This window comes from Psittacula echo (assembly GCF_963264785.1).
Source record: "Psittacula echo genome assembly, chromosome: 7".
Taxonomy (NCBI): domain Eukaryota; kingdom Metazoa; phylum Chordata; class Aves; order Psittaciformes; family Psittacidae; genus Psittacula; species Psittacula echo.
In genome coordinates, this window is record NC_137740.1 from 13,602,872 (window position 1) to 13,617,777 (window position 14,906).

Here is a 14,906-nt window from a genome sequence, read left to right on the forward strand (position 1 = left end):
AATAATCAGAGTAAATTATTTCAATGGGAATAAAATGTTGGCATAAATATGAAGGTGTAATGATAGAAGTGAGAGGAGAACAACTACAGAGGAGAAATAGAGATATTTTTTTTTCTCCACACATGCACAGCATGTATTTTTATAAAAGAGAAATATATGCAGAATATATGCCTTGCAGATTTACTGAGATAGTCAGTGTACATCCATTTTTTGTATTAGTCAGAAGAGAATATTCCACACTAAGCCATCACTAGGCCTACAGTTTAGCACTGTATTTTTGCTAGGAATGTGTTTATTCAAAAAGAAAAATTAGTAATCACATGCACTCAGGAAAAGGTTCTGATCTGTAGTAGTACAGACATGTGAGCACAAACATGCAGAGTTTGTATATTGCATGGCATTCATATACATGCATATGGAATACACCACAGTTAAACAGAACCGCTGCATACAAGTGGTTCACAGATGCAGCAAAACAATCTAGATGTTAGCTCGTAGCTTAACAAAGTAATCTAATTTACACTATAGTAATATTTTCATGATACAAGACATACTGCATAATGATTCCAGGAATCAGAAACAATTTCTGAATTCATTTTGTCTTTGTTTTACTTCAGCAAAACTTTTCTTTTACAAATTGGAGCATTGTGCCCACATGTCAACAAGCCAGAGCACTTTACAGTTATAAAACCACAAATCATTTTCCTAATGAGTTCTGTTGTTGAAGGATAAATCTTCTTACAATGCCAAATTGACACAGTTCTATTCAAAATGAGGCTATGCACAAACCCCTCCAAAGAACCCAACCCCCAAAACCATGATAAATGAAAAGAAAAATAGACAGAGGAAGAAGTTTGTCTAACGGAGAAATCCACACAAACCCATGTCAAAATTGCTGTAAATAGGGGAAAAAATAGGCATGCTCTCTCTTTAGGTCTTCTCCAATGTGTTATTTTTTGACCTTAGTCTAAAGCATTGCTGGGTTTTTGAGATCAATTTCAAGATCCTTGGGTATGGCAAAGAAACAGATCAGGCTCCTGAACAACAGAAGTCCTCAGCTATGCGGTAGGTTGTGCAGTATTTTTAAAACTGACACTTATTTTGACATTAATGGTCAAGCTGGATGGATGCAGAGAACATGAAAGTTCTCAGATAAGGGCAAAACTAGTGAAAGAATTCCTAAGGTAGTATACCTAGGGTACCTACACTTCCAAGGCTATACAGGAAAGAAGACAGATGCTTCTGAATACGACGTGCAAAAAAAGAAAAAAGCTGTATTACTGTGGCTCTCAGCCCGCAGTGCTTCAGCAGTATGTTGCCTTGGATTTACAGTCCCTGAACACTTCCAAAAGCTAGATTGCAACATCCCCTCTTTCAAAAACCAAGAACTCACTTTTTAAAAATAAACACAGGGAACAGGACGATACTGCATCACAGTCACAGTTGAGTGGAACCTAGCTCGGGACTCCAGGTACTATAGTTTGGATGTTGACAAAAAAATGCCATACAAATTCAATCAAGTAAAACATACATTTTGCAATGATTAAGCTGTTCATACTTCTTTAGGCAGACATACTGAAGAAAGTACCAGTCCCCTAAACAAACATGAAAAATCAGAACCACTAGGATTTCCATAGAAGCCTATGGATATAGCCTATTATGTCGGTGCACAATTCTGGTATGAGTAAATTGCATTCCAAAACAGTTGATGGAACTTTCCCAACTTCCATTCAGAACACAACTAAGACACTTCAGAACAGTTTATTCACCTTCCTCATCCTATTGTCAAACAAGGGATACTATTTTGACTATTGTGTTATCACTAAGAAGCACAACTGGTACGGACAAAGCTTCTGGTTTCTCTAAAACCATCATGTAAAATGGATTTTTCAAGGCTACTTTTAATATGTAGCAGCAGCTTTGTTCAGGCTTTTAGAGACTCTCAATGTAGCAGCAGATGTGGAAGTCCTACACTTCAGTTCAGTTATGGTTACTAACATCTCCACACTGAAAGTACAGTAAAAGCCATATCTCAGAGTAGTACTGTCACTGCTGACGCATTTATAAATTTTCACATTATGTTTTCATGAGTTTTCTAAGTGGCATATTTTAGTGGCCAGATTGCTCCTCTTATTTTTAATCTAATTAACCTATTCCAAGTGGTATATAACTTGTGACTACTCTTTTTGAACAATATGGCCACACTTTTCAATACACTGATGTAACCACACCCCTCCTTTTTTATTTTTAGTCAGTTAGACTGGGAAGAGAAATGTATTTTTAAACTGCTTCAGACAATAAGGTGAGCTTTAACAGTACATTTGCAAGGAACAGTATTCACCAATATTCTCTCACCTATCGGGAATGCCCAGTCTCTTGACACTTCTGTATACTGAGAGAGTATTTGCCACATGACGGTAATTGAACCAGAATCGAGATGTACACACCTTGGGAAAAGAAGGAAAAAAAAAATCATACTAAATACTGTAAAAGATAAAAATAGCCCGGCACATTGCATTAGAAGACTGTGATTACAGAAATATCAACAAACTAGCAACAAATCAGAAAGAACACAGCAACACCAAAAACCTCATGATATAAGCTATAGAAGTCTTTGTTATACCAAAGTAGCAAATGCTGAAAATAAAAGCTTAAAAAAAAATTAGTTCTTAACATACTGACTCATGAAAAAATTGTCATAAAACCGACCGAAGTATAGAAAGTGGCACTTTAGGGAATAATTCAGCAATAGTAAGTGGATAAGCTAAATTTTCTTCATTTGCTTTCTCTGTATCAAAGAGAAATCAAAGGAAGAGTTCTCATCTCAATATCAAACCCATTCTGGGATCATTCTTGCACAAAGGCATAAGGGAATTCATGCAGAAGCCACACACAGGGGAAAATACACTGAGGACATTTGCATTTAAGGAGTCAAATATAATAAAGTAAGAGCTAAGTGAGCTCTAACCAAAATCTGAATACAAATTCTCAAAAATTTCAAAGCAGTTCACTTTTTTCTCTTATAACAGGCAAAGTGTTGGGGATCAGCCATTCCTGCACTTAAAACTAATCCCTAGGTCAGGTATTATTTAATCTGTCCTCAAAAGCCTTAAACCAATGACATTTCAAAAAGCTTCAGAGACAACCTGATGTAGTTCCTTATTAAGCCTTATCATTCTCCTTATGCTTAACTTTTATTCACTTTTCGTTTGTTCCACACCAAGGACTCAAATCCTCCAGAGACAAATTTCCTTCACTTTTACAAGTCTTTCAAACACAGAAAAGAAGAAACATGTTAGAAGAGGTAACTTTAAAAACACAAAAATAGAAAAGCAGTAATGAGCATTTACACAGGTCTTTTTTAATTTTTCAGCTTTAAATGTAAAGCTCTAATTTAATCATAGATTTATTGAATGACCTGGGTTGGAATAGACCTTAAAGATCACCTAGTTCCAACCCCCTGCCATGGGCAGGGACACCTTCCACTAGACGAGGTTGCTCAAAGGCCCATCCAACCTCACCTTGAATAGAAAAACACAGACAAAATATATGTTTCTTAAATAGAAACATCTGTAAGTTACACTATGTAACATTTTTGTCTCTAGCCTTTTCATAAAAACAAATTAGTAGTAGCTTGAATAATAATAAAAAATCAGCCTAAAAGGATCCCTTTGTGTCTCAACCATGCCGTCAGTCAGGAAAAAAGCCCATGGGAATCAACCCATGAGAACATTTGCCTTTCAGCAAGATTTAAAGCTCTGAAAACTAACTGTGGCCTACTTAGCTATGACGTTCCAAGGTATTAGCACCTGCCCTTTTCCTCTATTACCTCCCTTACAACACAGTGGAAAATGTTCCTATGCTTTAAATATAGCTCTTCACACTGTGGCATATTAATTCCAACTACTGTTGAAGGAAGACTGCAATACAATGCCAGGCTTGAAGTGCGTGATAGCTGTAAAACCCTCCCTCTTTCACTGCTTCAAAAAGTAGCAGCAATTGTTACAAAGCTTACCTACGAACTACTGAAAAAATATAACCAGCAGAAAATCTGTTGAGAACAGAAAATATAACTCCTTGGACCTAATTTTCCACCTTCTTTGTATGTTTTTATGGAGCATAAGAGCACCTACTTGTTAATAGTATTAGAGTAGTACTTGATATTTTAATAGTTTCGAGTTTGTTCAGTGTAGAATATAGAAATTATTCCTTCTAATTTAATTAATTACTGTTAACTTTTCTTTTATATTGCTCAGTTTTAGTATCTGGAAAACAAACAGCTGCTACTGAGTAATTACCATCATGTTCTGAAACAAATTAGTCATTAAGACCCAAATTGTGATTAAGAACCAATTGTGAAGCATGATTCAAAGCTAATAAAAGCTTCATGGAAAAAAAAAAAGAAAATGGCATAAGAACAGTTGATCTAAACATCATGCTGCCTGAATTTATTTTATTCTACCTATTCTATTCTACCTATTCTACTATTCTATTTATTCTGTTACCACAAGTCAACAAGTTAAGTATGAACAAGAATCAGAAATCAAGTGTACCTTTCTGGTCCAAGAGATACAATTCTCTGATATCAGAATTACACTTCTGTTCAATAAGCAGTATGGTAATTTAACTGGTTTAATGCTGTCAGAACTTTTGTTTTACGAATCCTGCCACATAGGTAGACGTTTTGAGTGCCTGAAACACAGTCATACTGAAAAGATAATTTTATTACAGGGTACTAAATTTGCAGCCACAATTTCAAATTTATTCATTCCCAAGTCTTTATCTTTCCATTTCTCTCAAACGAACAGAATTCTTGAGTGACTGTTGCTATTATGGCTCCTGTTGAAAAGCTGTCAACTTTATTGGAAGAAAACTACCTGGGCCACACTTACCAAAACTGCCCAGTTATTTGTATGTCCGCTTCTAAAGAACTGTTCTGCTTGATCCTGAAAGATGGAGACAGTATTAGATGTTTTTCAGTAATAAGAAATGACCCCTCATTTTTGTTCTTTCCACAAGACAGTGTTCAATGCATATGTTTACCATACTTAAACGCTGAATAAATCTTACAAAAGCTTCAAGAGGTAGTTTATCTGTTTTTCATATTTCATGCAAGTTAATTGCTTCAAATCTTTCCCTGAAACTTGTGATATAACAAAGGAGAAAGAACTATTAGTCACTTGCAGCTTAGTTAAAACAAAAGCCCACACATCTCTATTCCAAAGGACACTAAGAACAAAATAAAATGATTTATTGACCTACAGTTTCTCCCTTAATGAGAAGAGAGGCTTGCATTAATTTCTATTTTCTTTGTTCATCCCATCTTTTCAAAAGCAGCTAAGCGAATCTGCAATTTTAACCCATTTTAAATCCAAGGTGGTTACATTTATCTTCCAAAATCAGGATCTATGATAACAGCCTTCTCTATAGTCTGTGATCTCCATAGTTCCCACTGGGCTCTGCAAAGAGGGCCCTTTTTCTTTAACAGATTGCATATATCAGGACACAGAAACATGATAAAGACTTCACAGAGGTAAAGGAGTGAGTCTGTCACTGGACAAGAATCCAGACTTGCTGATTCTTAATCAGATTCTGATAAACCTCTGAGGGGTATTGGGCTGATGCCTGTGGTTTCACACAAAACACACAGCAACAGAAAAAGCATTTGTTAAAATAAATGTAAAGCGTACTGTATTCCAAGTAGCAAACTGGCAGCTTAATTAGAAGGACTTATATTTTATTTGGCTATTTTTTGTCCTGTTTGTAATTAATTTCAAGTATGACAATTTGTAATAAAGCAGAATTCAAATGCAAACAACACTCCAGGTGTAGTGTGGGCACGTTGCAAAAACATAATTACTGAAATACAAAATTACTCCCACCTGAAACAAACAATCCTAGCTCCTTCCCTGTGGCTATGCCTTCTTGCACCTGCGAGAGGGGGTCAGGGTAATCAACCGAGCCCAGGTGAGCCCAAGCAGCTTGACGGCCCCAACACCCTGCCCTGGTCTTTAACGGATGAAATTCCATTCATACATAACTTAAGCCAACAGAAGTCCGGAAAAGTAACATAAAACACTGACTACTGAAACTTACACTGTGTAGCCAAAGAGAAGCTCAGATTCAGAAACTTACAAACGCTTTCAAAGATTGTTTGTTTGCTTAACTTTGAACAGTTTACACGAGTTACACGTGCCCGCTGAGCCCCACGACTCCAGAAACGCGCTGCACCACGACCCACGCGGTTCTACCACGGCAAACCGCCCGCACTCCCGCCACGGCGCAGAGCAGAACGGGGAGAGGCGGGGCCGGGGGAGGGACAGACCGACCCCCCTCCCGGGGCCGGCAGAACGGCCGGAACAGCCACTGGGGAGAGCCGTTCACGGACCACGCCCGCCGAAACCAGCGCAATCTCTCGCAACAGCGCCACAAGCGCCCTGGGGCAGCTCAGGGCGCGGAGAGGAGATGGGGGAAACCAGCAGCATAGAGCCTGCAGGGTGGCCCAGCGCCGCACGCGCTCTCTCCCCGCCGGCCGTTCCCACCAGTTTTCGTACCTGGACACTGCTGGTGAGCGCTGCCCCGCAGCACCCCAGGAGCAGGGCGGCGGCGCGGACCCAGCTAGCACCAGGCTCCGGGGCCGCCATTTTACCCTGACTCTTCCGCCAGGCCCTGGCCGCCGCAGCTGCCGGAAGGGGGGAAGCGGTTTCTGCGCATGCTCCGCTGTGGCTCCGTTCACGGTACCTTTCGTGTGGTGTCTGGCGTGGAGGCTCTGAGGTGGCATCCTGGAGCTTGGGAGAATCGTGTCCCTCCTCTGAGCCACGCCACGACCTCAGTCATATACCAGAGCTCCCTCGGCCTTGCCAGCCTGCTTAGAATTCAGTTTTTACGGAGCTGAGGCAGGGATGGCAGCAGATCTCACCACTGCCTATGTCATGAGGTGTTGCAGCCCTACCCAGACCTTGTCCATCCCTTGGACAGGCCTGGCTGACATGTTAAAGCACTCTGGCCTTTCATCTCGCCTTTGGCTTAGGAGGCTCCTGGGGGTGTAACAACAGATGTACTTCTTAGTTGCTTAGCAAAAACATGCTGGAATCGTTGGGCTTTGTTGACGCTGCCACGCCAAGCTGAGAATGACCTCAGGCCTTGGGCTGCAGGGCAGGAGCTGCCTTAGAGAGTGAAGATGAGAGCTGGAGAGAGCGACCACCTTTGGTGGGGAGGAGAGGGGGATCTGGAATTGAGTCTTCTGTCAAAATGCCCTGTTAAAGGCTTGCCTTTGGCACATACATCCCTCAGAGCTGATGAATCATCAGATTTTTGTTTCAATGTATCAAACCACCTAGTCTTGATTCTTTCATTTCAACTAACTCATCTTGTCACCACCTTTGTTCAGTTGCCTGATGGCTTCCATTAGTGAGGATTCAGAGTCTGCCATGAGCCATGGAAGCTATTTCCTGCTCTATGTACTTGTCATCAGTAATTACTTTCTCAGACAGCAGCATATTTCCATATATTGATGTTGGAATTTCAACAACATTGCATTTGCTGTTTGGAAGCATAACTGGTTTCCTCAATAAAAGTTATGACATGTAATTAGATAGCCTTTTCTTTTTGTGCCTAAGGCTAACAAACTCCCTATCAAAAATTATAGCCACCAACTCATGTTATGCTCACGTCTCCCGTGTGAACCTTTGATGAACCAGCTGAGAAGCACTATGTGTGTCTGTTCGTTGGTGCCTGCTTGTAAGTTCCACTATTTATCTTCTTGCTCTAAAAAACTAACTGAATTTAAGACTAGGGACAAGCTTAAGCTTTTTCCTTGCCCTTTCAAATGCTGAGGTCTCTGATCATTCTGAGATGTGTTCAAGATGCGGCAGTAATTCTAAAGGATAGGCAGCTATCTTTCAGAGCGTGTACTCATGCAGTCTTATAAACTGGTGAGTTGATTTCATGCACTTTGACTTGGATAGCTCCTTGTTACCTTTCAGCTCCCATGTGGAGTTGGATAGATAAAATGTGACAGAAGGTCTTAACCTTTGGCTGAACTTCTTTCTGTTAAGCTTAGTTCTTTGCTCTTTGCATTTATTACAAATATTCATCCCTTGGTATCATGCATTCTGGTCAACAGCTTTTCCCATAGAAAAATGTCATCAGCTGTATCCTGATGATACATCTTTGAATCAGACATAAATCCTGATGTCTGTACTGAATGAAAAGTTAGTTTAAATGTTACCAAAAGGTAACTTCAGCTTACCAACAAGCATTCCTGACGTGAGAAGTAATGAACATCTTTTCTGCGAATAAAAGATGAAAACATCTGGTTCACTTAAAAACTGCCAAAGCTTGTGAAATTCATATGACAGGTGACCTTAAGTTTGTCATTCTCTGGAATACTTGACCTTCAGTTTGAATAACATTCTTTTAAGGCCACTGTGTATGATTTGCTACATAAGAAAACAAGAAATGGAAAAAAAAAAAGCCCAAATTTTTGTCAAGTAGCATTGAAATAGTGTAAACATAGGTTATCACTTATGGGCTGTACAAGCAAACACCCAGTACTTGTGCTGAGTAATTAAGAACTGTAGCAAATTTTCCTTACATGAAAGATCACTTGTATGGGATGAGACATTTGAAATCCTAGGTTTCACCAAAGGTCAGAATAGTTTAAGCACACTTGTCCAGTCAGTGTTGCTGCTGTTTCTCATGGGTCGGTTCTGCAGTCTACAGGAAGGTTTGGCTTGCTCTTGATGTAGAACTGTAGCTGCAAACTCATCAGTCGTGTGTCACATGCTGTCTGCTGCAGTGTGAAAGCAATGTTTGGATCAACTACAGTCACACTGCAGGTGTTACTCTTAGACTGTAGGTGTTCGAGTCATATTTCTGCCTTTCCATCCCAGGGCAGATACAGCATTGAGTTAGGGCAAGCTCAGTTTCACAAACTCATTGGAATATTACCAAAGAATGGCCATTATTCCCTCTATTTTATGTGATGCGTAATACAGTGCATAGTTCACATTTTTAATGTGTCTCTGGTTTGCCTTCTGGATTCCTGTAGCCTGCTTGTGTGTATTTTGTAATGGATCTACTTCTACTTCTGCCTTTTATTTCTTTGCAGTCTCAGTCTTTCATAGGCTTTAGTATTCATCAGACACATGAGTCTGCCAGTGCTTCAGGCATTATTCCTGGAGGTGGTATCACGTCTTTTTTTTTTTTTTTCCCAGCAAGACTCTACCAAAAGCTTTGCCTTCATTTTTTTCATCTTTATTCCCTTAGGCAGCTCTCAGCACAGACTTGGTGTTTGCTCCCATGCCTGTACAGGGCTTTTTTGCCTAGAAATTAAGCTCTGTACTGTGTGCTTCTGGTTCTTCGTTCTGCTTTGTTTTCATGCTAATCACAGCATTTTTCATGCTCTGAGTCTCTTTAGCTTGACCTTTGCCACAATGTTTCTTGTACCTCATGCTGAGTAATTAGAAAGGACACCAAGTGTGTGTCCCAGAATGATCTGTAATTAAAACAACCATTTAAAAAGCTGCTGTAACTGCAGCTGTTATTCCCATTGATGCACATCTTGGTGCCCTTCCAGATTCTTCTCCAGCAGGTTGCTCAGGCCCTAATCCTCTAATCCATACTCTCTAGAAATTGCCCTCTAAGAGCCATCTGTCAGCTTGCTCCTGTCCAGTATGGAACAAACAATCCTAGGCTTCCCCTGAGGAGGGGCAGCAATCCCAAGGGTAACTCCGTAAACTCCTAAAACAGGGATTGTCCCTACTAGAGTTTACCTGCCACTTTTTGACCATAAACTTTTTTTCTTCTGTGCCAACAATACCAATTAAATATCTTTAATGTTGTTGGTATTAACAACAATATATTGATTATATTACCTATAGGTATCATAGTGTAGTCCTTTTTCTGTACCCTTCATCCCTGTTCTGTGTTTCTTTTCCTATTTTTATGAGACTTTCCTGTACTACCTGATAATTTTCTACTGTAGAAGACAAAGAAATGTATCTTTGGGTGTATTTATTATGTTTCCAAAAGAAAAATGAAAAGGCACTCTTGCAATAGAATCATAGAATAGTTAGGGTTGGAGAAGACCTTAAGATCATCTAGTTCCAACCCCCCTGCCATGGGCAGGGACACCTCACACTAAACCATGCCACCCAAGGCCTCATCCAACCTGGCCTTGAACACCGCCAAGGATGGAGCACTCACAACCTCTCTGGGCAACCCATTCCAGTGCCTCACCACCCTCACAGTAAAGAATTTCTTCCTTATATCCAATCTAAGCTGCCCCTGTCTAAGTTTTAACCCGTTACCCCTTGTCCTGTCACTACAGTCCCTGATGAATAGTCCATCCCCAGCACCCTTGTAGGCCCCCTTCAGATACTGGAAGGCTGCTATGAGGTCTCCACGCAGCCTTCTCTTCTCCAGGCTGAACAACCCCAACTTTCTCAGCCTGTCTTCATACGGGAGGTGCTCCAGTCCCCTGATCATCCTCGTGGCCCTCCTCTGGACTTGTTCCAACAGTTCCATGTCCTTTTTATGTTGAGGACACCAGAACTGCACACAATACTCCAAGTGAGGTCTCATGAGAGCAGAGTAGAGGGGCAGGATCACCTCCTTCGACCTGCTGGTCACGCTCCTCTTGATGCAGCCCAGGATACGGTTGGCTTTCTGGGCTGCAAGCACACACTGCTGGCTCATGTTCATTTTTTCATCGACCAACACCCTCAAGTCCTTCTCCACAGGGCTGCTCTGAATCTCTTCTCTGCCCAACCTGTAGCCATTCCTGGGATTGCTCTGACCCAGGTGTAGGACCTTGCACTTGTCATGGTTAAACTTCATAAGGTTGGCATCAGCCCACCTCACAAGCGTGTCGAGGTCCCTCTGGATGGCATCCCTTCCCTCCAGCGTATCAACTGAACCACACAGCTTGGTGTCATCGGCAAACTTGCTGAGGGCGCACTCAATCCCACTGTCCATGTCACTGACAAAGATGTTGAACAAGACCGGTCCCAACACCGATCCCTGAGGGACACCACTAATTACCGGTCTCCAGCCGGACATGGAGCCATTGACCACAACTCTTTGCGTGCGGCCATCCAGCCAGTTCTTTATCCACCGAGTGGCCCACCCATCAAATTGATGTCTCTCCAATTTAGAGACAAGGATTTCGTGTGGAACAGTGTCGAACGCTTTGCACAAGTCCAGGTAAATGACGTCAACTGCTCTGCCCCTGTCCATCAGTTCCCCTTAGTGAAGCCATGCTGGCTGTCACCAACCACCTCCGTGTTTTTCATGTGCCTTAGCATGCCTTCCAGGAGAATCTGCTCCATGATTTTGCCAGGCACAGAGGTGAGACACAAGACTGATTTGTAAGGAATCATCAGTAACAGCTCAGCTGTATTGTCTCACTAAAAATATGCAGATTTATTACTTTCTTCATTTTGACTGTCAATACAGTAGATTAAAAAAATTGTACCGACCAGACAAGTCTACTACAGTTTGGTATCTGAGCTGATAAAATGTCTATCTTCAAATATGGAACCTCAATGAAACAATAATAATCAAATTAATGATTGATCTTACTCATTTGGGGTTTTTTCCCATTTCTGTAACTGGAAGACTGTCTTGACTACAGAATGTTTGTACTTTGAAAAGATGTACAGTAGCAAAGAATACTGATGAAAAATATGCAAAAAGAATATGGTGAGAGTAACAGACACAGAACTTGCAAAGAAAAATTACTTGAAAGAAGTCTTGCTTGTAATACTGTTGAGCTGAAACAATTGTAATGAATTGTGTTTCTCAATAGATTCTTTTTTAACACTGGCTAAACACATTAGAACCTACACTTCTTTTCATCCATAGATTACACTGCTTATCTCTACATCAGAATCAAAGTGGACAATATTTTATACTGTTATTTACAAAGTGAGTTTATAGACATTTTTTACAGTGTCTTTTGAGGTCAGAATAGAACACAGGCAAAAACCTTGCAACTGACAGTGAAGTTCAGTTGACATTTGTTCTGAATGAATTAACCATCTACCTTGTCATTAGTTCTGTTCTGTTGTTAATGATACAAATATACCAGCAGGTGTGGAGGTTCCATAGTGTTGAATTACATAAAAATCCAGTATTTCATCTTCAGAAGACATGAGGTTATGAACCATTCCAACAGCTTATCCTGTTGGTAAAATAAATAAAATATGAGAAAACAAAACATCAGAAAACAGTGGCAGCTTGTTTACATAGTTTGTTGGATGTAATGGCAGTCATGAAATATGAATGCACATCACATTTGGTCTCAGTGCATCAATATTTTTCTCAATAGAAAGCAATGCTGAAAACTTATGTCAAAACATACTCATTTCTTAAAATAACAAAATATGTGAAAAATACTGCAGTAAAAAAACGCTATCTTTTTTAATTACCGTCTCCATTGTATTTTTCCATTAATATTGCAAAAGAGCTCATTCTCAAATAGAAAATTAATGGGCTTCTTAATTAGGAACAAGATAGGAATCCTAATTAAATTGCTCTAAGTAAAGTGAAATTTATAAGCATAATTTCAAGCAGTGGATATAACATATCATGGCTTAGAATCATTAAGAAATCATCATTTTGATTCCACTACTTGTTCTGACATCTCTATGACAAATCTGTCATGTGTCCAAACACACCAAGTATTTCAGTGCCTCAGGAAGGTGCTCTCTCTAGTGACTGAGCTGGAGGAGTCCCAGCTCTGCTGGTTAAATAACTCAAGTAAAGGGCTATGTTACAGATGGACTCATTTTAGCTCTCAAACCATTACTTAAAGTTACTGTGTGTATTCTTAGACTTCTCTACAGCCTGCAGTCTAAATATATCCAAGTAATTTTCTTCATTAGCAGGCAAGAGATTTTACTCCATTGAGGACTACTCAGCAACTATATGAGAAAACAAACACAAAAGTTTTGAAAATTAAAGGTTGAATACACATCAGCTTTACCTGAAAAAAATACTCAATTTAATGTTACAGAAATTGTATTAGAAATAAGATCTACAGTGAGGCAACTTTGAAAAAGATCACTTGTACACTAAGTACAATCACATTGATTAACATTAAATATTTGAACACTGACTAAAACTGAATCCAGTAGATTGCCAGGAAAGCTTATGTAGATCACTGTGTGATGAGTACTGAAATTCTATTAGAACTCATTAGTTTGCACTCAAGAAGCAAAATTTAAAACAAATCCAAAGATAAGCCATTAAGACTTTTAAAGAAATATTCTCAATGGAAGGAACAATTTAATTTTTTTATAAGTAAATATGCACGGTTATTTCTGGGGTTTTTTTTCCAGGAGTTATGGGGTAGAAGGTCAAAACAGCCCAAAACATTTTCATACAAAAGCTCACTTATCCTTTTTAGAGTAGCTGTGAACAAAAGTGGCAGTGGATCAGAAACCCCTTATAATTTCTCTTACTACTGAAACTGTGTAAAGCAGAGCGTTTGATTCCTCCTTCGGCTTCATTTAGCAGGATACTGTAAAAGTTGCTATGGCTCAGGTGGAAAGAACTCATGCTGAACTAAGCATGGTGTATCCTTCAACACATTATAAATTCTAACTCTGTGCCCTTTGAAATTAAAAGTACCTATTTGAGCATATTTACTGAAACTCTTCCCAAGTAGAAGGGCCAGAATGATTTCTTAAATTGAAATCATGACGCTTGGGAGCCAGATTTTGCTATGATTTATAAAAGTGCAGTCTTGCTGAAATTCCTTTCTGTGCAGAAAGTCAGTAAAAGGCCTTTTCACCATTACAGTGCTGGCACTCAGTGCAAGGTGGAATTTTACTTAAAAAATTAAATGGGTTATTACTAAGCAGAAAGTCTGGATGAAACCAAACAACACATTCAGCAAGAAAGTAAACTGGTGACTAGGCAATCCTCCAGATAGTTTCTTTCTTAAAAGCCAAATTGAACCCAAAAGCTTAAATTGATAAGGATACTGTGCAAACTGAGGAGAGCTGCCCAGGTGAGAATGTATTGTTACAAAATCTGTATGTTTTTCTATGTCATTTTGCAACTATCATCAGTAAAAAAAAATCCAAATGCTTTATTTTTACCTGACCTTACATTTGTTTAAGGATTGTATCCTGATGAGATTTTCCTAGCTGAAAGAAACCATAAAGAAAAGAAGTCCCAGTGATATAGGAGTTACCAATACATGAATATGTGCCTGTCATTTCTAGGTATCTGTTATGTTCTATGACCTGAACTGTTTCAGCTGCTAAGTATATATTACATGAAAATGTAAAAGCTGCATTTACTGTGGTTAATAAACTTTTACATTTTAAGATAGGCATTCAAATTTACATACTCCTTCAATTTTTATATGGGGAAAAGGCACCCTTCAGTCAACCAGTTTCAACTAATCAGTGCCTTAATGGATGCATTGCAAAAGTATTATCTTGGCAAAAATCACCTTCCTGCACTTTAACTCTCTGATGGTTATCAAAGATTTCCTTAAACAAAAATTCTCTCATTATAACATTCTGTAAATGCTAGAAAAAAATTATCTTACATTTCAGCTGTATGTTCATATTACATATGTATCTCAAGAAAATAATATATGTTTACAAGGTACATAAGTGTGTGGTCTATTTGTGGACTGCAAGAATTCCAGATTGAAGTTTCACAAACAATGTCTTAAACAACAAATTAAGAATGAACTAAGATTAATCTTTTCAGCATAATGACATGAAAATCATGATATGAGGTCAAGGTTATGTAACTTTACTTGCTACTTAGCTTTGAAATAAGGATTATAATCATTTGACTTTGTTAAACATGAAAAAAATAAAGGCTTTGCAGCTGTACAGCACCTCTTACTGGAGGGTCTGAAAGCATCCAGTGTTAAT

At 39.3% G+C, this 14,906-nt stretch overlaps 1 protein-coding gene across 1 annotated transcript in view; it reads right to left on the minus strand.

Annotated features, from left to right (window-relative positions):
• Positions 1-6,668, minus strand: part of PIGK (phosphatidylinositol glycan anchor biosynthesis class K) — a gene marked incomplete at its 3' end in the record, with an annotated part of 68,533 nt that extends 61,865 nt beyond the window's left edge. Inside the window, exons 1-3 of the mRNA XM_080622670.1 lie at positions 6,555-6,668; positions 4,893-4,946; positions 2,356-2,447 (exon numbers count right to left, since the gene is read on the minus strand). Coding sequence (XP_080478796.1) covers positions 2,356-2,447; positions 4,893-4,946; positions 6,555-6,644 — 236 coding nt within the window. The 5' untranslated portion in view covers positions 6,645-6,668. The remainder of the gene's footprint in view (positions 1-2,355; positions 2,448-4,892; positions 4,947-6,554) is intronic.
• Positions 6,669-14,906: the final 8,238 nt, after the last annotated feature.